This window comes from Ranitomeya variabilis, chromosome 3, assembly GCF_051348905.1.
Source record: "Ranitomeya variabilis isolate aRanVar5 chromosome 3, aRanVar5.hap1, whole genome shotgun sequence".
Classification (NCBI taxonomy): Eukaryota; Metazoa; Chordata; class Amphibia; order Anura; family Dendrobatidae; genus Ranitomeya; species Ranitomeya variabilis.
Genome location: NC_135234.1, coordinates 31511334 through 31538828, shown reverse-complemented (window position 1 = coordinate 31538828; position 27495 = coordinate 31511334). Strand labels below are relative to the sequence as shown.

Genomic DNA, 27495 nt, shown 5'->3' with positions numbered 1-27495 from the left:
TAGAGATCTCTACATCTGTGTATTATCCCCTCTATAGTGATCTCTACATCTGTGTATTATCCCCTCTATAGTGATCTCTACATCTGTGTATTATCTCCTCTATAGAGATCTCTACATCTGTGTATTATCTCCTCTATAGTGATCTCTACATCTGTGTATTATCTCCTCTATAGAGATCTCTACATCTGTGTATTATCTCCTCTATAGTGATCTCTACATCTGTGTATTATCTCCTCTATAGTGATCTCTACATCTGTGTATTATCCCCTCTATAGTGATCTCTACATCTGTGTATTATCTCCTCTATAGTGATCTCTACACCTGTGTATTATCTCCTCTATACTGATCTCTACATCTGTGTATTATCTCCTCTATAGTGACCTCACATCTGTGTATTATCCCCTCTATAGTGATCTCTACATCTGTGTATTATTTCCTCTATAGAGATCTCTACATCAGTGTATTATCTCCTCTATAGTGATCTCTACACCTGTGTATTATCTCCTCTATAGTGATCTCTACATCTGTGTATTATCTCCTCTATAGTGATCTCTACATCTGTGTATTATCTCCTCTATAGAGATCTCTACATCTGTGTATTATCTCCTCTATACTGATCTCTACATCTGTGTATTATCTCCTCTATAGAGATCTCTACATCTGTGTATTATCTCCTCTATACTGATCTCTACATCTGTGTATTATCTCCTCTATAGAGATCTCTACATCTGTGTATTATCCCCTCTATAGTGATCTCTACATCTGTGTATTATCTCCTCTATAGTGATCTCTACATCTGTGTATTATCTCCTCTATAGTGATCTCTACATCTGTGTATTATCTCCTCTATAGTGATCTCTACATCTGTGTATTATCTCCTCTATAGTGATCTCTACATCTGTGTATTATCTCCTCTATAGTGATCTCTACATCTGTGTATTATCCCCTCTATAGAGATCTCTACATCTGTGTATTATCTCCTCTATAGTGATCTCTACATCTGTGTATTATCCCCTCTATAGTGATCTCTACATCTGTGTATTATCTCCTCTATAGAGATCTCTACATCTGTGTATTATCTCCTCTATAGAGATCTCTACATCTGTATCCCCCCAATAGTGATCTCTACATCTGTGTATTATCTCCTCTATAGTGATCTCTACATCTGTGTATTATCTCCTCTATAGTGATCTCTACATCTGTGTATTATCTCCTCTATAGTGATCTCTACATCTGTGTATTATCTCCTCTATAGTGATCTCTACATCTGTGTATTATCCCCTCTATAGTGATCTCTACATCTGTGTATTATCTCCTCTATAGTGATCTCTACATCTGTGTATTATCTCCTCTATAGTGATCTCTACATCTGTGTATTATCTCCTCTATAGTGATCTCTACATCTGTGTATTATCTCCTCTATAGTGATCTCTACATCTGTGTATTATCTCCTCTATAGTGATCTCTACATCTGTGTATTATCTCCTCTATAGTGATCTCTACACCTGTGTATTATCTCCTCTATAGTGATCTCTACATCTGTGTATTATCTCCTCTATAGTGATCTCTACATCTGTGTATTATCTCCTCTATAGAGATCTCTACATCTGTGTATTATCCCCTCTATAGTGATCTCTACATCTGTGTATTATCTCCTCTATAGTGATCTCTACATCTGTGTATTATCTCCTCTATAGTGATCTCTACATCTGTGTATTATCTCCTCTATAGTGATCTCTACATCTGTGTATTATCTCCTCTATAGTGATCTCTACATCTGTGTATTATCTCCTCTATAGTGATCTCTACATCTGTGTATTATCTCCTCTATAGTGATCTCTACATCTGTGTATTATCTCCTCTATAGTGATCTCTACATCTGTGTATTATCTCCTCTATAGTGATCTCTACATCTGTGTATTATCTCCTCTATAGTGATCTCTACATCTGTGTATTATCTCCTCTATAGTGATCTCTACATCTGTGTATTATCTCCTCTATAGTGATCTCTACATCTGTGTATTATCCCCTCTATAGTGATCTCTACATCTGTGTATTATCTCCTCTATAGTGATCTCTACATCTGTGTATTATCTCCTCTATAGTGATCTCTACATCTGTGTATTATCCCCTCTATAGTGATCTCTACATCTGTGTATTATCTCCTCTATAGTGATCTCTACATCTGTGTATTATCTCCTCTATAGTGATCTCTACATCTGTGTATTATCTCCTCTATAGTGACCTCACATCTGTGTATTATCCCCTCTATAGTGATCTCTACATCTGTGTATTATCTCCTCTATTGTGATCTCTACATCTGTGTATTATCTCCTCTATACTGATCTCTACATCTGTGTATTATCTCCTCTATAGTGATCTCTACATCTGTGTATTATCTCCTCTATAGTGATCTCTACATCTGTGTATTATCCCCTCTATAGTGATCTCTACATCTGTGTATTATCTCCTCTATAGTGATCTCTACATCTGTGTATTATCTCCTCTATAGTGATCTCTACATCTGTGTATTATCTCCTCTATAGTGATCTCTACATCTGTGTATTATCTCCTCTATAGTGATCTCTACATCTGTGTATTATCTCCTCTATAGTGATCTCTACATCTGTGTATTATCTCCTCTATAGTGATCTCTACATCTGTGTATTATCTCCTCTATAGTGATCTCTACATCTGTATCCCCCCAATAGTGACCTCACATCTGTGTATTATCTCCTCTATAGAGATCTCTACATCTGTGTATTATCTCCTCTATAGAGATCTCTACATCTGTATCCCCCCAATAGTGATCTCTACATCTGTGTATTATCTCCTCTATAGTGATCTCTACATCTGTGTATTATCCCCTCTATAGTGATCTCTACATCTGTGTATTATTTCCTCTATAGAGATCTCTACATCAGTGTATTATCTCCTCTATAGTGATCTCTACACCTGTGTATTATCTCCTCTATAGTGATCTCTACATCTGTGTATTATCTCCTCTATAGTGATCTCTACATCTGTGTATTATCTCCTCTATAGAGATCTCTACATCTGTGTATTATCTCCTCTATACTGATCTCTACATCTGTGTATTATCTCCTCTATAGTGATCTCTACACCTGTGTATTATCTCCTCTATAGAGATCTCTACATCTGTGTATTATCCCCTCTATAGTGATCTCTACATCTGTGTATTATCTCCTCTATAGTGATCTCTACATCTGTGTATTATCTCCTCTATAGTGATCTCTACATCTGTGTATTATCCCCTCTATAGAGATCTCTACATCTGTGTATTATCTCCTCTATACTGATCTCTACATCTGTGTATTATCCCCTCTATACTGATCTCTACATCTGTGTATTATCTCCTCTATAGTGATCTCTACATCTGTGTATTATGTCCTCTATAGTGATCTCTACATCTGTGTATTATCCCCTCTATAGTGATCTCTACATCTGTGTATTATCTCCTCTATAGAGATCTCTACATCTGTGTATTATCTCCTCTATACTGATCTCTACATCTGTGTATTATCTCCTCTATAGAGATCTCTACATCTGTGTATTATCTCCTCTATAGTGATCTCTACACCTGTGTATTATCCCCTCTATAGTGATCTCTACATCTGTGTATTATCTCCTCTATAGTGATCTCTACATCTGTGTATTATCTCCTCTATAGAGATCTCTACATCTGTGTATTATCTCCTCTATAGTGATCTCTACATCTGTGTATTATCTCCTCTATAGTGATCTCTACATCTGTGTATTATCTCCTCTATAGTGATCTCTACATCTGTGTATTATCCCCTCTATAGAGATCTCTACATCTGTGTATTATCCCCTCTATACTGATCTCTACATCTGTGTATTATCTCCTCTATAGTGATCTCTACATCTGTGTATTATCCCCTCTATAGTGATCTCTACATCTGTGTATTATCTCCTCTATAGAGATCTCTACATCTGTGTATTATCTCCTCTATAGTGATCTCTACATCTGTGTATTATCTCCTCTATAGAGATCTCTACATCTGTGTATTATCTCCTCTATAGTGATCTCTACATCTGTGTATTATCTCCTCTATAGAGATCTCTACATCTGTGTATTATCTCCTCTATAGTGATCTCTACATCTGTGTATTATCCCCTCTATAGTGATCTCTACATCTGTGTATTATCTCCTCTATAGTGATCTCTACATCTGTGTATTATCCCCTCTATAGTGATCTCTACATCTGTGTATTATCTCCTCTATAGTGATCTCTACATCTGTGTATTATCTCCTCTATAGTGATCTCTACATCTGTGTATTATCCCCTCTATAGTGATCTCTACATCTGTGTATTATCCCCTCTATACTGATCTCTACATCTGTGTATTATCCCCTCTATACTGATCTCTACATCTGTGTATTATCCCCTCTATACTGATCTCTACATCTGTGTATTATCTCCTCTATAGTGATCTCTACATCTGTGTATTATCCCCTCTATAGTGATCTCTACATCTGTGTATTATCTCCTCTATAGTGATCTCTACATCTGTGTATTATCTCCTCTATAGTGATCTCTACATCTGTGTATTATCTCCTCTATAGTGATCTCTACATCTGTGTATTATCTCCTCTATAGTGATCTCTACATCTGTGTATTATCCCCTCTATAGTGATCTCTACATCTGTGTATTATCTCCTCTATAGTGATCTCTACATCTGTGTATTATCTCCTCTATAGTGATCTCTACATCTGTGTATTATCCCCTCTATAGTGATCTCTACATCTGTGTATTATCCCCTCTATAGTGATCTCTACATCTGTGTATTATCCCCTCTATAGTGATCTCTACATCTGTGTATTATCTCCTCTATAGTGATCTCTACATCTGTGTATTATCTCCTCTATAGTGATCTCTACATCTGTGTATTATCTCCTCTATAGTGATCTCTACATCTGTGTATTATCCCCTCTATAGTGATCTCTACATCTGTGTATTATCTCCTCTATAGTGATCTCTACATCTGTGTATTATCTCCTCTATAGTGATCTCTACATCTGTGTATTATCCCCTCTATAGTGATCTCTACATCTGTGTATTATCCCCTCTATAGTGATCTCTACATCTGTGTATTATCCCCTCTATAGTGATCTCTACATCTGTGTATTATCTCCTCTATAGTGATCTCTACATCTGTGTATTATCTCCTCTATAGTGATCTCTACATCTGTGTATTATCTCCTCTATAGTGATCTCTACATCTGTGTATTATCCCCTCTATAGTGATCTCTACATCTGTGTATTATCTCCTCTATAGTGATCTCTACATCTGTGTATTATCCCCTCTATAGTGATCTCTACATCTGTGTATTATCTCCTCTATAGTGATCTCTACATCTGTGTATTATCTCCTCTATAGTGATCTCTACATCTGTGTATTATCCCCTCTATAGTGATCTCTACATCTGTGTATTATCCCCTCTATAGTGATCTCTACATCTGTGTATTATCCCCTCTATAGTGATCTCTACATCTGTGTATTATCTCCTCTATAGTGATCTCTACATCTGTGTATTATCTCCTCTATAGTGATCTCTACATCTGTGTATTATCCCCTCTATAGTGATCTCTACATCTGTGTATTATCTCCTCTATAGTGATCTCTACATCTGTGTATTATCTCCTCTATAGTGATCTCTACATCTGTGTATTATCCCCTCTATAGTGATCTCTACATCTGTGTATTATCCCCTCTATAGTGATCTCTACATCTGTGTATTATCCCCTCTATAGTGATCTCTACATCTGTGTATTATCTCCTCTATAGTGATCTCTACATCTGTGTATTATCTCCTCTATAGTGATCTCTACATCTGTGTATTATCTCCTCTATAGTGATCTCTACATCTGTGTATTATCCCCTCTATAGTGATCTCTACATCTGTGTATTATCTCCTCTATAGTGATCTCTACATCTGTGTATTATCTCCTCTATAGTGATCTCTACATCTGTGTATTATCTCCTCTATAGTGATCTCTACATCTGTGTATTATCCCCTCTATAGTGATCTCTACATCTGTGTATTATCTCCTCTATAGTGATCTCTACATCTGTGTATTATCTCCTCTATAGTGATCTCTACATCTGTGTATTATCTCCTCTATAGTGATCTCTACATCTGTGTATTATCCCCTCTATAGTGATCTCTACATCTGTGTATTATCCCCTCTATAGTGATCTCTACATCTGTGTATTATCTCCTCTATAGTGATCTCTACATCTGTGTATTATCCCCTCTATAGTGATCTCTACATCTGTGTATTATCCCCTCTATAGTGATCTCTACATCTGTGTATTATCCCCTCTATAGTGATCTCTACACCTGTGTATTATCTCCTCTATAGAGATCTCTACATCTGTGTATTATCTCCTCTATAGTGATCTCTACATCTGTGTATTATCTCCTCTATAGTGATCTCTACATCTGTGTATTATCTCCTCTATAGTGATCTCTACATCTGTGTATTATCCTCTCTATAGAGATCTCTACATCTGTGTATTATCTCCTCTATAGTGATCTCTACATCTGTGTATTATCTCCTCTATAGTGATCTCTACATCTGTGTATTATCTCCTCTATAGTGATCTCTACATCTGTATCCCCCCAATAGTGATCTCTACATCTGTGTATTATCCCCTCTATACTGATCTCTACATCTGTGTATTATCCCCTCTATAGTGATCTCTACATCTGTGTATTATCCCCTCTATAGTGATCTCTACATCTGTGTATTATCTCCTCTATAGTGATCTCTACATCTGTGTATTATCTCCTCTATAGTGATCTCTACATCTGTATCCCCCCAATAGTGATCTCTACATCTGTGTATTATCCCCTCTATACTGATCTCTACATCTGTGTATTATCCCCTCTATACTGATCTCTACATCTGTGTATTATCTCCTCTATAGTGATCTCACATCTGTGTATTATCTCCTCTATAGTGATCTCTACATCTGTGTATTATCTCCTCTATAGTGATCTCTACACCTGTGTATTATCTCCTCTATAGTGATCTCTACATCTGTGTATTATCTCCTCTATAGTGATCTCTACACCTGTGTATTATCTCCTCTATAGTGATCTCTACATCTGTGTATTATCTCCTCTATAGTGATCTCTACATCTGTGTATTATCTCCTCTATAGTGATCTCTACACCTGTGTATTATCTCCTCTATAGTGATCTCTACATCTGTGTATTATCCCCTCTATAGTGATCTCTACATCTGTGTATTATCTCCTCTATAGTGATCTCTACATCTGTGTATTATCTCCTCTATACTGATCTCTACATCTGTGTATTATCTCCTCTATAGAGTTCTCTACACCTGTGTATTATCTCCTCTATAGTGATCTCTACATCTGTGTATTATCTCCTCTATAGTGATCTCTACATCTGTGTATTATCTCCTCTATAGTGATCTCTACATCTGTGTATTATCTCCTCTATAGTGATCTCTACATCTGTGTATTATCCCCTCTATAGTGATCTCTACATCTGTGTATTATCTCCTCTATAGTGATCTCTACATCTGTGTATTATCTCCTCTATAGTGATCTCTACATCTGTGTATTATCCCCTCTATAGTGATCTCTACATCTGTGTATTATCTCCTCTATAGTGATCTCTACATCTGTGTATTATCCCTCTATACTGATCTCTACATCTGTGTATTATCTCCTCTATAGTGATCTCTACATCTGTGTATTATCCCCTCTATAGTGATCTCTACATCTGTGTATTATCTCCTCTATTGTGATCTCTACATCTGTGTATTATCTCCTCTATACTGATCTCTACATCTGTGTATTATCTCCTCTATACTGATCTCTACATCTGTGTATTATCCCCTCTATAGTGATCTCTACATCTGTGTATTATCTCCTCTATAGTGATCTCTACATCTGTGTATTATCCTCTCTATAGTGATCTCTACATCTGTGTATTATCCCCTCTATAGTGATCTCTACATCTGTGTATTATCCCCTCTATAGTGATCTCTACATCAGTGTATTATCTCCTCTATAGTGATCTCTACATCTGTGTATTATCTCCTCTATAGTGATCTCTACATCTGTGTATTATCTCCTCTATAGTGATCTCTACATCTGTGTATTATCCCCTCTTTATTGACCACCACTACTGCTGTAGATGTGGATTTTATTTATTTTTTATAGTGGTGCATTTGTTTGGATTTTTTGCGGTTGCTTCAGGAGAACACACTGCAGTAGTAAGGTGTGAACGCTGCTCTACACCGATTTCTGATGAGGAGACTGGGAAAGCTGGGTGCGCACTGTCAGACTGGTCATCACCCAGCTTTCCCAGTTTCTCCTGACACACGAGGGCTGCTCCATACCCCATTTCTAATGGTGATTATTTTGGACAATGCGGCATTGTACGTGCTGGAATGTCATGCATATAATCGATCTGCGGCGGTTTCCAATGACGAACGCTCTGCATTATGTCCCTGCACATTCCTACTGCGCAGAGCTGAGCTTCTGCTGCTATGTGTGGTTTTTAAAGTTTGCTATCATTGAATAGGATGTGTGTAAATATTTGTGTCCCGGCTCTCCTCTGTTTGAGCTTCACCTGTAAGATGTGGAAAATATAAATATAAGGAACATGTGAGCTGGCCCTATGACAAACATTCCTGTCACTAGTAAAAAATGATGAAAAGAGCTGTAAGAAGCTGCAGACGTTGTGTTATACACATATAAAGTGTATTGTCTGCTCTTAAAATGCTGAGTTAAATGTCTCCACGCCCCTATGACAACTCTTCCTGTTTAGTGATTGGAGAACCCCTGGATGGTCGGGTTTGGCCAAACTGTTAAAATAAAGTTTGGTTTCCAGAACGGTACCTGAACCTGGACCCCATTCACTGGAATGGGGGGCCCGAATATCCAGTGTTAGCCACACTGTTATGTTCATGACAGCACGGCAAACACTGCCTCTGATCGGCGGTAAGATCGTTACCGCCGGACAGAGAGTCGCGGTTCCCACACTGTAAGCCGGCAGCTGTGATGGAGGTAAAAAGTTTACCTCCAGTCACTGGCGTCATCTGATGGGACTACTACTCCCATCAGCCTACGCCTGCTGCCGCTAATACTGTAGAAAGAGCAGGCGGCGGCTGATGGGAGTATTCATCAGCCGGCACCTGCACTATAAATAAATAATAAAAAAAAATGGTGTGGGCTCCCCTGCATTTTTTGATAACCAGCCAGGCAAAACTGACAGCTGGGGGCTTCATCCCTCAGCTGTCAACTTTAGCAAGGCTGGTTATTAAGAACAGAGGGGACCCCATGCTGTTTATTTTTTTTAAATTATTTATTTATAGCTCAATCGCCGGCTGATGAATACTCCCATCAGCTGCCGCCTTCTCTTTCTGTTATTTGTGGCAGCAGGCATAGGCTGATGGGAGTAGTAGTCCCATGAGATGACTACAGTGACCGGAGGTAAACTTTTTACCTCCTGTCACAGCTGAAGTCCGTATTCGGGGTCCATGCCCAAACAGTAGGTGCTCGGTACGGACCCCATCTTTATTCCTGTTAACAGAATTAGTATTAAACGGCTTTTTAATGTACTTTAACAATGTAAAAAATATATTTAGCTGCTCTGTCATTGCAGAAAATTAATATTTTAATGCTTTTATGTCCCTATGACAACACTTCCTGTGACATATACACAATAATCATACGGAGGTTATGCCGATCACCGTATTAGTCAGTCACTTCTGTGTCAGTAAAAGTAATTACCGATGTAATAAATGTCAAAGTCCGTTTCATCTGTGTAGATTAGGGATTAGGACTTTACATCCTGCGGCCCGGAATTAGTCTCCAGTAATTACTACGTGAGCGACTGTGTTCTGTTATCTGCAGCGTCCAGCATCCTGGGAATTGTAGTTCGAGGAGTCATCCAGCAAATGAATAAGGGTGGTTTCACATGCAGCATTTTTGTGGTGTACACATTTTTTTTCCAATTATTATTTTTTTCCTTAAAAATATATATATATAAAATAAAGTGGCCAGACGTTGCTTGATTTGTACGTATAAATAGTTGTAATAATAACAATATTAGTTGTAATAATAACAATATTAGCAAATACCTCCAAATACAAATGTAGTATTGTTCTTCTGATTAGCTATGTTGATTACCCCATGTGCAGGGCATTGCAGTAGGTTAGGCATCTCTGCTTGCTGTTATCTGCTGCTTATCATCCAGCAACATTGCCTTTAATGTACCTGCTGAATGTTTGCTAAATTCATTTGTTGCATTGTATTACTTAGGCTAGGTTCACATTGCGTTAGGGCAATCCGTTTAGCGCTAGCGGATTGCGCTAACGCAATGTTTATTTAAGGGCCGCGCTAGGGGTCGCGTTAACGTCCCCGCTCTCGCAGATCCCCGATCTAACAAACCCCAGCACCCTCTAACCTAATAATCATCTCCCCTTCCCTCTTACCTCCCCACCTGTCCTCCTCTGCTGACCTGCTCCTCAACCTTAAATCTGTCCTAAGAAAACATAAAACAAGCCGCCCACTCTTTATCACACGTGCTCTCCCTTTCACTGCTTCTCCTCACTGCTGGAGACATATCTCCCAACCCTGGAACCCCACAGCTCACACCTCCCATTACTACCCCCTCCTATCGCTCCCTATCTAATACAAACTTCCGCAATCTTTCCAACATAAAACCCGTGCCCCTGACTCCCACCCCCCTGATCCCTCTCTGGAGCACTCTGGTTTCCCGCTCAATCTGCAATAAGCTTCATGTGATTCACAACCTTTTTCTCTCACAATCTTGCCTTCCTCGGCCTCACAGAAACATGGCTAACACCCTCTGACACCGCCTCCCCTGCTGCGCTGTGTTACGGAGGCCTCCACTTCACCCACACCCCTCACCCCGGCAACAGACATGGTGGAGGAGTGGGACTTCTCCTTTCTTCAAACTGCACCTTTAACCCAATCCCACCTCTTCCCTCCCTTATCCTCCCCTCTTTTGAAGTCCACGCTGTCCGCATCTACTCTCCCTCTAACATCCAAGTGGCCGTCATATACCGACCTCCGGGCCCGACCACTGCCTTTATTGACCAATTCTCCTCCTGGCGTCTTCACTTTCTCTCTGCTGACATTCCCACCATCATCATGGGTGACTTCAACATTCCCATTGATACCCTTCAGTCTCCAAACTTCTGTCCCTTACCTCATCCTTTGGACTTACTCAGTGGTCCTCCGCAGCCACGCACACAGACAGACATACATTAGACCTGGTATTCACCCGTCTCTGCTCTCTATCTAAATTCACCACCTCCCCTCTCCCTCTATCCGACCACCATCTGCTCACCTCATCCCTGTCCTCCTCATCGGTCACCCATGTCCAGCAACATGCGCACCCCCACAGAAACCTTGCACACCTAGACACCCACACACTCTGACTCCATCCTACCACTGGCATCCATATCCTCATTCCACGACACAGACAGTGCCGCTGCTTTCTACAATTCCACTCTTGCATCAGCTGCTGACATGGTTGCCCCTCTCGTCCATGGCAGAGTGCAACGTATCAGTAGACAACCTTGGCACAATAGCACCACTTAAAAGCTCCGGCAAGTGTCCAGGGTTGCGGAGCGGCGTTGGAAGAAAACACATTCGCAAAATGACTTCACTGTATTCAAACAAGCAACACTCACTTTCAAATCTGCTCTCACCTCTGCTAAACAGGCCTACTTCACAACCCTCGTATCTTCCCTATCCTACAACCCCAAACAGTTATTCAAAACCTTTAACTCCCTCCTCCTTCCCCACTGCCCCCTCAACCTCCCTCATCTCTGCTGAGGACTTTGCCACACACTTTAAAAATAAGATCAACCAGACAAGGCAAGTGTTTATTGTTCAACCACCACAACCCCTTTGTATACCAGACCAATGCTCAAACCCATAACCTCCCTCTCCAAGATCACTGAAGGGGGCTTAATTGTCTCCTCTCCAAATCGCACCTCACCACCTGTGCGCTCGACCCCATCCCACCTCCTCCCCAACCTCACCACCACACTTATCCCATCCCTAACTCACCTCACAACCTATCACCAACTTCTGGAACCTTCCCTTCTGCTTTCAAACATGCCACAATCACGCCTATCCTTAAAAAGCCAACCCTCGATCCAACTGCTATGTCCAGCTATCGCCCAATATTGCTGCTCCCATTCACTTCCAAACTCCTGGAGCAACATGTCCACGCTGAACTTTCCTCCCACCTCTCATCTAACTTGCTCTTTGACAATCTACAATCTGGTTTCCGCCCCCATCTCTCAACTGAGACAGCCCTGACCAAAATCACTAACGACCTACTTACTGCCAAAGCTAATGGACAATACTCTGTACTCCTCCTTCTAGACCTGTCCTCTGCTTTCGACACAGTTGACCACTGCCTCCTACTACAGATCCTTTCCTCCTTTGGCATCAAAGACCTCACCCTATCCTGGATCTCCTCATACCACTCCAACCGCACATTCAGCGTCTCCCACTCCCACACTACCTCCTCATCCCACACTCTTTGTTGGAGTACCCCAAGGCTCTGGTGTAGAACCCCTACTCTTCTCAATCTATACACTTGGCCTGGGACAACTCCTAAAGTCCCATGGATTCCAGTACCACCTCTATGCTGATGACACTCAGATCTACCTCTCTGGCCCAGACGTCACCGCTCTGCAGTCCAGAATCCCGGAGTGTCTATCAGCCATATCCTCCTTCTTCTCCTCTCTCTTCCTCAAACTCAATGTGGACAAATCTGAACTCATCATCTTTCCTCCATCTCATAGATTTTCCTTACCTGACCTATCGCAATTAACGACATCACGCTTCCCCTGTACCGGAAGTCCGCTGCCTCAGAGTAACCTTCGACTCTGCCCTGTCCTTCAAACTGCACATCCAAGCTCTGTCCCCCTCCTGTCGCCTCCAGCTCAAAAATATCTCCAGAATCCATCCTTTCCTCAACCGTCAATCTACTAAAATGCTTGTGCATGCCCTCATCATCTCCCGCATTGACTACTGCAACATCCTTTTCTGTGGCCTCCCTGCTAACCCTTGCACCTCTCCAGTCCATCCTTAACTCTGCTGCCCGACTAATTAATCTCTCTCCTCATTACTTCTCCGCTTCCCCCCTCTGCAAATCCCTTCACTGGCACCCATTCCCTCAGCGTATCCAGTTCAAATTACTAATACTGACCTACAAAGCCATCCATAACCTGTCTCCTCCATATATCTCTGAACTAATCTCCCGATATCTCCCCTCACGTAATCTCCGGTCCTCCCAAGACCTCCTTCTCTCCTCCACACTTATTCGCTCCTCATCCATCTGCCTCCAAGACTTCTCCTGAATATCCCCCATCCTCTGGAATTCTTTGCCCCAACAAGTCCGACTATCAACCACATTCGAATCCTTCAGGCGGAACCTGAAAACCCATCTCTTCAGGAAAGCCTACAGCCTGCACTGACCCCGTTGCCTCCTCACCACTACCGGAGCTACCGCCTCACCAACACCGGAGCTCCTGCAACCCCCAACCTACTGTCTCCTTCCCCATAATCCTGTAGATTGTAAGCCCACAAGGGCAGGGTCCTCGCCCCTCTGTATCAGTCTGTAATTGTTTGTTTACTGTAAGTGATATCTGTAATTTGTACGTAACCCCTTCTCATGTACAGCACCATGGAATCAATGGTTTTATAGAAATAAATAAATACCGTAGTAGTAATAATAATAATAATAATATCCACAGTTACGACCACTCATATAATGACAGTTATTTGTTAGTGGTCGTAACTATGGATATTATTATTATTATTATTATTTATTATTATAACGCCATTTTTTCCATGGCGCTTTACAAGTGAGGAGGGGTATACATAATAAAAACAGGTACAATAATCTTAAACAATACAAGTCATAACTGGTACAAGAGGAGAGAGGACCCTGCCCGCGAGGGCTCACAATCTACAAGTCTAAGTTACTGCAATGCCCTACATAGCTAATTAGAAGAACTATTATACTACCTTTCTAATTGGAGGCATTTGCTGATATTATTATTACTGTTGATGCAGTTTTTATTCCACTTTTTTTGTAGACTTTTGACTTCAGTGTCAAGTTTTGTGCAGCTTTCACAAGGATTCTGCCTCCGTAAAATGAGGTCACAGTTTTTTTTTGTTTCCCCACCTAGTGGACTTTAAAGCTTTTGTAAAAAAAAAAAAAAAAAAAAAAAAAAGTGCTGTATGGACAGTGATGTGGTTTACTGCTAGAAACTCATCAAAAGATCCTCGAGGTCCTTTTTTTTTTTTCACCAAGACTTAGAGGGAAGGTGCCGTATTTTTTTTTTGTATTACAAATGATTTTTTATATCCACAAAATCCACATAAATAAATCTTTGTGTGAACATTTTCTAAAAGCTCCGCTTTTTCTTTTTTTTTTTTTTCCAAATACATACTTGCATTTTTCTGTGCTTCCTTCACTTTTTTTAACATTTTGTTTGGCTTAATAAAAAAAATAATAGACAAAATATTTATTTTACATTTCTATTTTAAACAGGGTTTTGCTCCCAAGATTCTTTAACTTTATTCATTATTGGCACCTTTCTAGGTGGATTCAAGGCGGAAGGAACCCACCAAAAAAAAAAAAAATGTACACATACCCTAGAAACGCTGATAATCTTATGACTAAAATATTAGAATAATTTTACAATATTAAATATAGGTTAAAAATGATTTTATATATATATATATATATATATATATATATATATATATATATATATATATATATATATATATATATATATATATATATATACGGTATATGTATATATTTTATTCCATTACTATTTTTGCTTAAAATAATTATATAAATCTATGCGAAATGTTGCCCATACCTGTGGGCCCTTTTCGCTCGGCTGCTGTGTATCTGCTGCCATGACGTAACATATCCATATTTATATCCGAAGCAGTGCATTATGGGATCTCAGATGACAGATCACATGACTTAAATAGGGGTGGAGCTTGAAACATTTGTTCCAATGGGAAATGACCAAAAGAACCATGAAATAATAAAAATGGTCCATCAAAAAATTCGTGAAGTGATGTTTCTTTTTATATTGAACTGTTTTGCTTAACACTTGGTAGAAAAACTTAAAGATGGCCATTTATTGCCGTTTCTGACTATTCTTTACATCTGCAAGAAAATCCCTAAATTCATGAATGATAGGCATGTCCAAATTGTTTTTTCAAGTGTCCTAAAACGAAAACTGAAGCAACTTTCCAAAAGGTTTTAATGAAAAACGTCCTACCGTTCTGTGTATACAGCTCCTACGGTGACTATGTATCTCCTTGGTAACAGACTACAGCTGAACCTTACGTAGATCCTGTAGTCGTGCTTTCTAACATCATATTCCTGCTAAGCAGAAAAAAATCATGACTGCAGGATCAGACTACGTAGTTTGTAGTCTGTTACCATGGTGACACGAAACAAAATTTTTTTGCAAAGTTGCTTCATTTTTTATCCATTTAAGGAATGTAGAAGAGGCTGCGTACATCTACGACTCTCCCCACTCAGTTTTATGGGGGGCACAGTACAGCCGATGAGCTGCGTACCCATTACGGGGCATTGTGACTTGTCGCTGACCATTGGCTAGCCTATGATAATAATGGCTGCCCTGATATATGTATGCAAACTTGGATTGGTTGTTTTGTTGGAGGCCGGCCTCACCTTGTATCTGTGTTGTAGGGCATCCTCCAGAAAAGATGAAAAATGGACCCCGAAGAGCAAGAGCTGCTGGGAGATTACCGGTACAGGAATTATTCCTCCATCATCGAGAAGGCGTTACGAAACTTTGAGTCCTCCACCGAGTGGGCCGATCTTATCTCATCCCTGGGGAAGCTCAATAAGGTAAGAAATGGGGCGGGACATCGTATCTGTATACCGAGACTGGGTTTCGTCATTGGCGCCACTTTTCGATTGTATACGAGTGTCCTTCGACCCCCACTTGACCGCCGTTCTCAGGTGGATTATTTTAAGCCGATCTTCTTAAAGTGACCCTCCAGTCAAGAATTGAAAATTTGACTTATTTATGGCAAACGTGTAGTCACTTTAAGGCCCACCTCGTCTGTGATTCTGCCCCTGTTCTTCCATGACACAGCATGATCAGCACAGTCTGAGACTTCCCGGAAGTCAGGGACACGCCCCTCTCTCCACTGGCCAATGGTGGACCAGCTCCTGATTGATCCCGCAGGAGTGGGCTTGTCTCAGACTCCCTATGAACACTTGGCATATAGAAATCTTGCGCTCTGACGGCCATTCATGATTTGGTCATGTGACCATTAAACGTGACGGAAACATGATTTTTAAATGGCCTCTGCATTGCTTTTCCAAAACCGCCGCCAAATCTGTCCTTACCCGGTGCCGCGGTTTTATTTTAGAAGATTTTGTCTATTACAATACGTCCATCGTACTACATCGCCTAATGATGTCTCTATTCAATAAATATTATACAGCATACAAAGTAATGGTTATAGGGGAGAAAAAAATGTTCCCATTCAGTGACAGCAATCGGAGATATTTAAGATGATATAAAAAAAAATATACATTTTTCTTTGTCATCTTTCTGTTTTCACTGGTGGCCTTGTTCCCCTCCTCCATAAGTGTCCCGTTTTTGTTCTTTTCCAGAGATTTGGTCATTTTTATTTAGTGATTTCTTTTCCATGTGGGTGTGGCTTACGGTGTGATAATGTAGAGTGGCCTAAAGACACGCCCCCAAGGAACTCGCTCAGCCACACCCCCTTTAGCGCTAACATTTGTACTACATAAAAAGGCCCTTATCTCTGGAATCGTATGTCAGATTAAAAAAGTAAAAAATTGTAACAGTCAGGGGAGCGACAGGAATGAGGTAGCAGCAAAATCTGGACAGTTGGAACTTGGTGACTGGTCCTCTTTAAGCAAAGCATAATGAACGCCGATGTCCTACTTTCTGATCTACGTTGTGTTTTGGAAATGATTGCTGCCCGTTTACATCCAGAGGTTGGAGCCCTGTGTAACTGATGCATTGTTAGCCAGTCTCTTACAATTCTACCTGGGCTCTTCCTTCCGTATAAGTCAGATGTATCAGTCAGGGCTCGCTGTGCCAGGACTTCTGGGCCCGGTGCCTCCTGCATATTCGGGCTCCGCAGTAATTAGTGTCGGAGGGGAAAACGTCCTGTAAAAATGTGGTGGCGCCTTTCGGGATCCTGTTTGCTCGCTGTCACTTCCTGCTCGCGCTGTTTGTGTTTCCAGCCGTTTGCTCTGACCCCTTCCATCGTCTCTGCACAGACGGGTTACCGCCGTATGGCGGCTGTCACAGGCTTCCTCTGGGAGCGCCGTATTGGCGGAGTAGCAACATGATCAGTGGCCAAAGCCGAACCATGGCCGCTGTGTAAGCTGTTGTTTCTATGATCTCTGACCTATGTGATTCCTTGTGTAGGGTTTGTCCCCCCCCCCATTTAGTCTCATTAATATGCATCATATGTAAATGTATGCTGTGATTTCACGTAAGATTACGAGCTGCGATCACAATCCTGCAATTTTACACCAACCCGAGGCAGCGAGTCACAATAACAATAATTAGGTGGAGTGACGGCGGCGTGTGGCCCTAACCTAACGCTTCGCACCGCGCCTAAATGACACATTTCTATCCTGCTCTGCTCCCTCCTGACATGTACGACTTTTCCTAATAATAAATGGTTAATGTCTACATCCATGCTTTTTACCTAGGACTGCCTGCTTTATTGTAAATCTGTCCTATGTAAAACAAAAAAAAACGCTGGTAAAACCTTTAGCATATATTGATGCAGAATTACAAACTTCTGCAAATTTTGACTTCATGAACCATCACTTCTCCTGCTCCCCTTCCATTGTCCCGTTATCAATATTTCATCAGGGCAGAACCTCATGGTAGAGTCTAAATCCAATGTGCCAAGAACACACGAGACTGAAAATGAGATTAAATGCTGGAGCCGTTCACAATATTCCCTGTAATCTGATGAAGGCAAAGCATATTATCATCCTGTGTGTGTGCCAGCAGAATAGTGAGTGCAGCTCTGGGGTATAATACAGGAAGTAACTCAGGATCAGTAATGTAATGTATGTACACAGTGACTGCACCAGCAGAATAGTGAGTGCAGCTCTGGGGTATAATACAGGATGTAACTCAGGATCAGTAATGTAATGTATGTACACAGTGACTGCACCAGCAGAATAGTGAGTGCAGCTCTGGGGTATAATACAGGATGTAACTCAGGATCAGTAATGTAATGTATGTACACAGTGACTGCACCAGCAGAATAGTGAGTGCAGCTCTGGGGTATAATACAGGATGTAACTCAGGATCAGTAATGTAATGTATGTACACAGTGACTGCACCAGCAGAATAGTGAGTGCAGCTCTGGGGTATAATACAGGAAGTAACTCAGGATCAGTAATGTAATGTATGTACACAGTGACTGCACCAGCAGAATAGTGAGTGCAGCTCTGGGGTATAATACAGGAAGTAACTCAGGATCAGTAATGTAATGTATGTACACAGTGACTGCACCAGCAGAATAGTGAGTGCAGCTCTGGGGTATAATACAGGATGTAACTCAGGATCAGTAATGTAATGTATGTACACAGTGACTGCACCAGCAGAATAGTGAGTGCAGCTCTGGGGTATAATACAGGAAGTAACTCAGGATCAGTAATGTAATGTATGTACACAGTGACTGCACCAGCAGAATAGTGAGTGCAGCTCTGGGGTATAATACAGGATGTAACTCAGGATCAGTAATGTAATGTATGTACACAGTGACTGCACCAGCAGAATAGTGAGTGCAGCTCTGGGGTATAATACAGGAAGTAACTCAGGATCAGTAATGTAATGTATGTACACAGTGACTGCACCAGCAGAATAGTGAGTGCAGCTCTGGGGTATAATACAGGAAGTAACTCAGGATCAGTAATGTAATGTATGTACACAGTGACTGCACCAGCAGAATAGTGAGTGCAGCTCTGGGGTATAATACAGGATGTAACTCAGGATCAGTAATGTAATGTATGTACACAGTGACTGCACCAGCAGAATAGTGAGTGCAGCTCTGGGGTATAATACAGGATGTAACTCAGGATCAGTAATGTAATGTATGTACACAGTGACTGCACCAGCAGAATAGTGAGTGCAGCTCTGGGGTATAATACAGGAAGTAACTCAGGATCAGTAATGTAATGTATGTACACAGTGACTGCACCAGCAGAATAGTGAGTGCAGCTCTGGGGTATAATACAGGAAGTAACTCAGGATCAGTAATGTAATGTATGTACACAGTGACTGCACCAGCAGAATAGTGAGTGCAGCTCTGGGGTATAATACAGGATGTAACTCAGGATCAGTAATGTAATGTATGTACACAGTGACTGCACCAGCAGAATAGTGAGTGCAGCTCTGGGGTATAATACAGGAAGTAACTCAGGATCAGTAATGTAATGTATGTACACAGTGACTGCACCAGCAGAATAGTGAGTGCAGCTCTGGGGTATAATACAGGAAGTAACTCAGGATCAGTAATGTAATGTATGTACACAGTGACTGCACCAGCAGAATAGTGAGTGCAGCTCTGGGGTATAATACAGGAAGTAACTCAGGATCAGTAATGTAATGTATGTACACAGTGACTGCACCAGCAGAATAGTGAGTGCAGCTCTGGAGTATAATACAGGAAGTAACTCAGGATCAGTAATGTAATGTATGTACACAGTGACTGCACCAGCAGAATAGTGAGTGCAGCTCTGGGGTATAATACAGGATGTAACTCAGGATCAGTAATGTAATGTATGTACACAGTGACTGCACCAGCAGAATAGTGAGTGCAGCTCTGGGGTATAATACAGGAGGTAACTCAGGATCAGTAATGTATGTACACAGTGACTGCACCAGCAGAATAGTGAATGCAGCTCTGGGGTATAATACAGGATGTAACTCAGGATAAGTAATGTACTGTATGTACACAGTGACTGCACCAGCAGAATAGTGAGTGCAGCTCTGGGGTATAATACAGGATGTAACTCAGGATAAGTAATGTAATGTATGTACACAGTGACTGCGCCAGCAGAATAGTGAGTGCAGCTCTGGGGTATAATACAGGATGTAACTCAGGATCAGTAATGTAATGTATGTACACAGTGACTGCACCAGCAGAATAGTGAGTGCAGCTCTGGAGTATAATACAGGATGTAACTCAGGATCAGTAATGTAATGTATGTACACAGTGACTGCACCAGCATAATAGTGAGTGCAGCTCTGGAGTATAATACAGGATGTAACTCAGGATCAGTAATGTAATGTATGTACACAGTGACTGCACCAGCATAATAGTGAGTGCAGCTCTGGAGTATAATACAGGAGGTAACTCAGGATCAGTAATGTAATGTATGTACACAGTGACTGTACCAGCAGAATAGTGAGTGCAGCTCTGGGGTATAATACAGGATGTAACTCAGGTTCAGTAATGTAATGTATGTACACAGTGACTGCACCAAAAGAATAGTGAGTGCAGCTCTGGAGTATAATACAGGAGGTAACTCAGGATCAGTAATGTGTGTACACAGTGACTGCACCAGCAGAATAGTGAGTGCAGCTCTGGGGTATAATACAGGATGTAACTCAGGATCAGTAAGGTAATGTATGTACACAGTGACTGCACCAAAAGAATAGTGAGTGCAGCTCTGGAGTATAATACGGGATGTAACTCAGGATCAGTAATGTAATGTATGTACACAGTGACTGCACCAGCAGAATAGTGAGTGCAGCTCTGGGGTATAATACAGGATGTAACTCAGGATCAGTAATGTAATGTAATGTACACAGTGACTGCACCAGCAGAATTGTGAGTGCAGCTCTGGAGTATAATACAGGATGTAACTCAGGATCAGTAATGTAATGTATGTACACAGTGACTGCACCAGCAGAATAGTGAGTGCAGCTCTGGGGTATAATACAGGATGTAACTCAGGATCAGTAATGTAATGTATGTACACAGTGACTGCACCAGCAGAATAGTGAGTGCAGCTCTGGAGTACAATACAGGATGTAACTCAGGATCAGTAATGTAATGTCTGTACACAGTGACTGCACCAGCAGAATAGTGAGTGCAGCTCTGGAGTACAATACAGGATGTAACTCAGGATCAGTAATGTAATGTATGTACACAGTGACTGCACCAGCAGAATAGTGAGTGCAGCTCTGGAGAATCATACAGCTTGCAAATGTAGGTGCTTGAAAAGAAATGCAAACAATTCTAGTTTCCCCAATAAAACTAGTTTAGTTTGGGGAAAAATAAGTGCCCCCAAAAAAGTTGTGGCATTAAAACATATTAAAAATAAAAAAGTAAAATGAAAATCTCTGTAATAATGACTGTCGTCCTGTCCTTCTTGTGTTCTGGACTTCGCCTGCGGCTCTTTACATGGTGAGATCTCTTTAGATCCAGTGTATGTGGGCCGCATGTGACGCCAGCACACATCATCCAGGAGCGCAGCCGCATCTGCCCGGATCCAGTGATGGGAATAACTAGATTTGGCCTCCAGGACTTTCTCACTCGCTGACTCACTGCTCAGTTTGTCCTCTCTTCTGGAAAGAGATTGATGCTGGCGGCTGTGCATGAACGCATCGGGGAGAGGCTCGGGCCCCATGTGCCAGCTCCCACTGCACGGCTGACTGGTGCCCGCTGCATCCTGGCTGTGGTCTGAACTGGTACAGGGCACCTAAATCCTCCTGGTACGGCTCGTAACACCTTACACCGCTGATTCTAATAATGTAGCAGAGCTGGATGCGTCACTTCGCTGCAGTCCTATGTAAATCCACAGATTGTGATACCTCAGTGAGGTTTTCATTTTTTTAGATTATATAAATTCTGTTTGACATGGCCGTTCTATGATTTCATACACCTGGTTGTAATATATCATTGTTCTCGCACCTTTTTTTTTGAGTAAATTCACAAATATCCAATTGGTGGGTTTGGACTTTGGATGCGATCTGATCACCCGGCGATCAGCAGAGAGCCTCTTCTTTAGCCAGGCACAGCGCCATACCTCCCACAGTGGCTATACCTGGTACTGCAGCTGAGGCACCTTGCTATTCTGGACTACAAAAAGTACAGGACCGCGCCGTGTATGTAATGAAGGGGATGCAGTACTTGGAGAACTGCCGCAGATCGCTGGCGGTGCTGACAGTCATACCCCCCTCACTAAACCCTACAAATAGTTGTTCAATTTCGTAGCTCTGGAAAACCCCTGTAATGATTGACCACCATATGCAGAGCCCGTCATAATTGTCTGGATCTCTGTTGGATTGCATGTTAATTAATATTATATATTAATAAGTGTTTTATTAGTTCAGAATAGCCCTCATAGGGAAAAAGCATCTCCTTGTGGAGGTCCCGACCTGTCCAGACAAAGCCAGTGATGTGAATAGACAGTGTGTAATACCTGGCTTCTCCTGTGGTGGCGCTGCAGGGAAATACAACACTTGCAGCAGATCGCTGGAAACCTGAATCCGCTAATTGGCACAGGACCTAAGAAGTCGGGTTGTCCAAGGCTCAAGTCACCATATTTTGCTCCAGGTGCCATGTGATATTTGTAGAATAATGCTCGTCACTTGATTTCCACGGTGTTTTTGTCGTATGATCGTATCAGCTATGTGCGACCGTTTTTACCACTGCTGCCTTCTAGGAGGTAGGGGACAAGGTGTACAGAACATTGGCGGTCTCTCAGGGCACTACTCGATCAGTGATCCTGAAGTACTCCTCCTGCCCCTGTTTTAGGGTTCTCCTCGTCTAGGAAATCTTGGCTTGGAAACTTCCAAAAAGTTTTGCTCAAAAGGGGACCATACCCTCTAAAACAGGGGTGCACTTATTTTTTTTTATTTTTGTTTTAGTCCATGGGATTACACAGTAATGAAGATCTGTCACACAATTTGATAATAGAAACTGTATTGATGGTATCAATGGATGTCTTAGACCTGATGAGGCTGGTGTACTTACATGTCAGAATGGCTAGGAACAACTGATACTAAATTGAGCATTTTATGATTCCAGTTATAGAATGAGTAAGCTATAGAATACACTAAAGTGTATTTAGTGACCGCCCTCCAACCATGACTGACGGCTGCAGCTTGTATTGAGCAGTGTGAGATCTCAGCAGCAGCTGGGAGGAGGGACACTGAGGAGCCGTCCATCAGACCAGGAGGATGGGGAGTCAGCAATAGCAGGGGGAATGAGGACCTGGCCATAGTTTTTAGGGGTTTTTGGGCCGTCCTATAAAACAAAAAATCTCTGATTCCTTTAAGTCTGGCTGAGATTATCCATGTTCAATTAATGGTGAATAAAGAAAGAGAAAATTTTTCACCCACATACATTTTGAATCCCACACTTTTCCCAAAATGTAAAAAAAAAAATATTTATTTTACTCACTTTTTTTATATATGGCTGAAATAAATGAAAAGAAAAGTGGCGTGAACTCACAAATATAAGGTAAGGTCCGATGTTTGCCCCCAAATAACATCTTGAATATGTTACTGAAGTTTGGCACTCATACAAATGGTGAAGAATCAGCTGGGCGGCCATTTGTCAGGAGCACTTAAAGAGGACTTGTCACCAGGTCAAGAATGGCCAGCTTTTGCTCTTATTTGACTCCTACTCCTCCCCTGAGTAAAAATGTCTCCTGAGATATGAGGCTTTTTATTTAGTGATAATTTGTATGGTCTTTACTCAGAGGGGCGTAGCTCGAGGGATCCTCGGGGGCGTGTCTCGAGGGATCCTCGGGGGCGTGTCTCGAGGGATCCTCGGGGGCGTGTCTTAAGACTGACCTGCATAATTACACAATGAGCCTCGACCCGCTTGATAAACAGAATAAAAAAATAGCACTAAGTAAAAAGGCCTATAACTCTGAAACCGTAGGGTTGATTTAACAAAAAAAAAAAAATCTGACTACTCTAGGAGCAGAAAGCAAAAACTGCCCATTTCATCTGGTGACTGGAACACTCATCTAAATTTAGGATAATGAATTCTTTACGAAGGTTCGGCAATCATACTCCTGTGTTTCCGGTCAGACGGCCCTGAGTCACAGACATTGATTACTGTAGATATTTTACAGCTTACTATCTGCATCCAAATTGGAGAGACTCTTTGTTTTCCTAAATGCTTAAAATCATTGAAAGGTTAGCTTTTTTTTAGATGTGGCTTTTCTGCAGGCTGCTATTTTAGGCTTGGGGGGACAATATCCATGACCCCTTACCTGCCTGAGAATACCAGCCCCCAGCTTTCTGCTTTAGCAAGGCTGGTTGTAAAAAAAAAAATAGGGAGGACCCAACACCATTTTTTAATTTTATTTAAATAATTAAAAATGTGGTGTGGAGGACCGCTCTATTCTTGATAACCAGCCTTGCTAAAGCTGACAGCTGAGGGTTGCAGCCCACAGCTGTCAGTTTTGCCTGGCTGGTTATCAATAATATATTCAAACCCACACCGTTTTTTTATTTTGTTTATTTATAGCGCAGGTGTAGGGCAGCTGATGAATACTCTTATCAGCCGCTACCTGCTCTCGCAGTTAGCAGTTGAATACAACTCTCAACATTCTCCCCTGCTAGTCCTGATCACAGTGCAAGCAGGGGAGAATGATATTAGCTATCTTTAGCACCCGGCGCCGGGGAACAGCGCTAACTGTACCGCTGATTCCCAGGTACCGGTATGTGTCACACTGATGACACATGGATGTCATCCATGTGTCATCAGTGTGCACTTTTGTGGGACGTTTTTGCGGCCTGTACTGTTGTAAAAAACGGACGTCAGCGTATTTTGCCCATGGGCTCACGGTCTGTGAAAATACACTGACATGTGCACAGACCCATTAACTTGAATTGTGTAGGTGTCTCCGGTACGTGTGAAAACTGTCACCACATGTACTGGAGACACTGAAGTGTGAAGGAGCCCTAAAATGGGGCTGTTCCTGCAGTGGGTGTGTGGATTTCTGCAAGGAATTTACAAATGAATCGAACAGTCACATACATTTCTGCTAGGAATCTGTGGATTCACTTAGAAGGGTGTGTTCACATTTTTGCCGCCTATTTTATAGAATGTACAGGACCAACAAAATCAATGATATTTCTGAAATCTCATGCACACATTTTTATTTTTTTTTAGCCCTGTGGTGTCTCTGCCAAATATCTTAGTGTCTTTGTTGCACTTTTTACCCATTCAAATAAGTAGCTCAAAAAAATGGTGCAAAAGATGTTGCAAAAAAATGTGCGTATTGTACAACAGCATTTTTCCTGCCGAAAAATCCTCACCAGAAACCCTATGGGTATGTACACAATTTTTTTTTTTTTTTTTGAGGTTTTGGAGCAATAACTGAGCGGAAACTCTCCAAATCATCCTCAAAAATGCGAACCTCCTCAAAAACATAGAGGTTCTGCTCAGTGGCTATGTTTTTTTGAGCAGTTTTTGGAGCGGGAACTCTTCATATCTTCCTCCAAAAAAGCAAAACTCATCAAAAATGTGGGATTTCTTCTCCATGAGTAATATATATAGGCACGACTAATGATCATGGGATGACTTCATGGATGAGATCCCGTGGGTATGACGTGGCCTGATAACATAACGCTCGGGGAAGTTACAGAAGTGAATGTTGACATAACCTAAAAACGACTAAATGTGAAATTTTCCATCTTAACCCATTAATGACCAGACCTGAAATCCGCCAGATAGGTGATAACTTATCAAACAGTTGGTATCCGACCGCCTTCACCTGCACCAATTGGCAGAACTGTTCAGTTTGATGAAACGACGTTGCACGCCCCTGACCGCCGCTCCTTTCATTGCCTAGCGGGCTGCCATAAAGAATTAATGGAGCTGCTGTCAGACATCCATTTTGTAACAGTATATAAGTTCCCCATCCAGGATAAAAATTCACCTTTCTGCCGATCGTCGCTGCTCACAGCAGTCGGACCCCCACCGATCATTAACATACCACCCATCCTGTGAATATGTGAAAATTGATTTCACCGGATAATCCCTTTTTAAAAAAAAAAAAGTATTTCCAAAACTGTAATTTTTCAACTATTTTTTAAAACTTTTTCTAAGCAATACATTACTACTTGTACTGTTTTTGTATCAGCCCATACACCATGCGAGTCATGCGAACCCCTCTAAATAATGGCCTGAAAATCAAAGTGTACATTGGTGTGTCAACACAACCCGGAGGAATAGAAGGATCAGACATGTTGATTTTTAACATGCCCCATCTTTGTTATTCGCCCCGTCGGGGTCCGAATGACCTGTACGTGGACGGTTTGCATGAGTCTGCAGGCCCCTGTGACTTTCCGCCGGTCACAAACCTCTTCATGTATTGTTTCTTTGCCTGCGGGTTTTTCCTGTGCACAATCCTCTAGTGCGGGTGTGTCAGTAAACATTACTGAACAGGATGTGGAAGGATCTAGTAATTACTAATGTGACAGCTGTCGCAGGATGGCGTTATTATTGCTCCCTGCACGACCCGAACACGGGGGCAGCCGCTATCAGTACCATGGCCAGTCTTACGAATTAAAGGGGAACCCCAGCAAGGAACTGGTGTTCTGTGAATAATGTAAACTTATATACAGTTTGCTGCATGTATCAATTCAAGATCTCTGCTTGCTGTCAGCTCATTACACTACTCTGATAACTGTACAGTAATGAGTCGCAGACCGGTGCGTACACTGTGTACTGATCGCTCTCGGGTACCCTGAATATTGGGGGTGCAAAGTGTTGGCCCCATCGATCTGATATGGATGACCCCAAGGATAGGTCCTCATTACAGAACTCCTGGACGATGATTTTAGGCTTAATTTACAATATATAGCTACTATATAATTGTCTAAGGGTCACTTCCGTCTTTCTGTCTGTCCTTCTGTCTGCCCTTCTTTCTGTCACGGATATTAAGTCGCTGATTGGTCTCGCCAGCTGCCTGTCATGGCTGCCGCGACCAATCAGCGACGGGCACAGTCCGTTTAGTCCCTCCCTACCCCCCTGCAGTCAGTGCCCGGTTCCCGCTCCATACTCCCCGCAGTCACAGCTCACAAAAGGTTAATGCCAGCGGTAACGGACCGCGTTATGCCGCAGGTAACTCACTCCGTTACCGCCGCTATTAACCCTGTGTGTCCCCAACTTTTTACTATTGATGCTGCCTATGCAGCGTCAATAGTAAAATGATCTAATGTTAAAAATAATAATAATTAAAAAAAAATCATTATATACTCACCTTCCGCCGCCTTTCCTGCTCCTCTCGACGCTCCGGTGACCGTTTCATGCAAGCGCTGGCAAAGGTGGTATGCGACAAGGACCTGCCATGACGTCACGGT

At 41.7% G+C, this 27495-nt stretch overlaps 1 protein-coding gene across 3 annotated transcripts in view; it reads left to right on the top strand.

Annotated features, from left to right (window-relative positions):
- The window catches only part of DOP1B (DOP1 leucine zipper like protein B), a 107411-nt gene that overhangs the window by 7699 nt on the left and 72217 nt on the right, over window positions 1–27495 (top strand). For all 3 annotated transcript variants that reach the window (XM_077293893.1, XM_077293895.1, XM_077293894.1), the window contains exon 2: window positions 15831–15992. In XM_077293893.1, the coding sequence (XP_077150008.1) occupies window positions 15855–15992 (138 nt within the window). In that variant the 5' untranslated portion in view covers window positions 15831–15854. The remainder of the gene's footprint in view (window positions 1–15830; window positions 15993–27495) is intronic.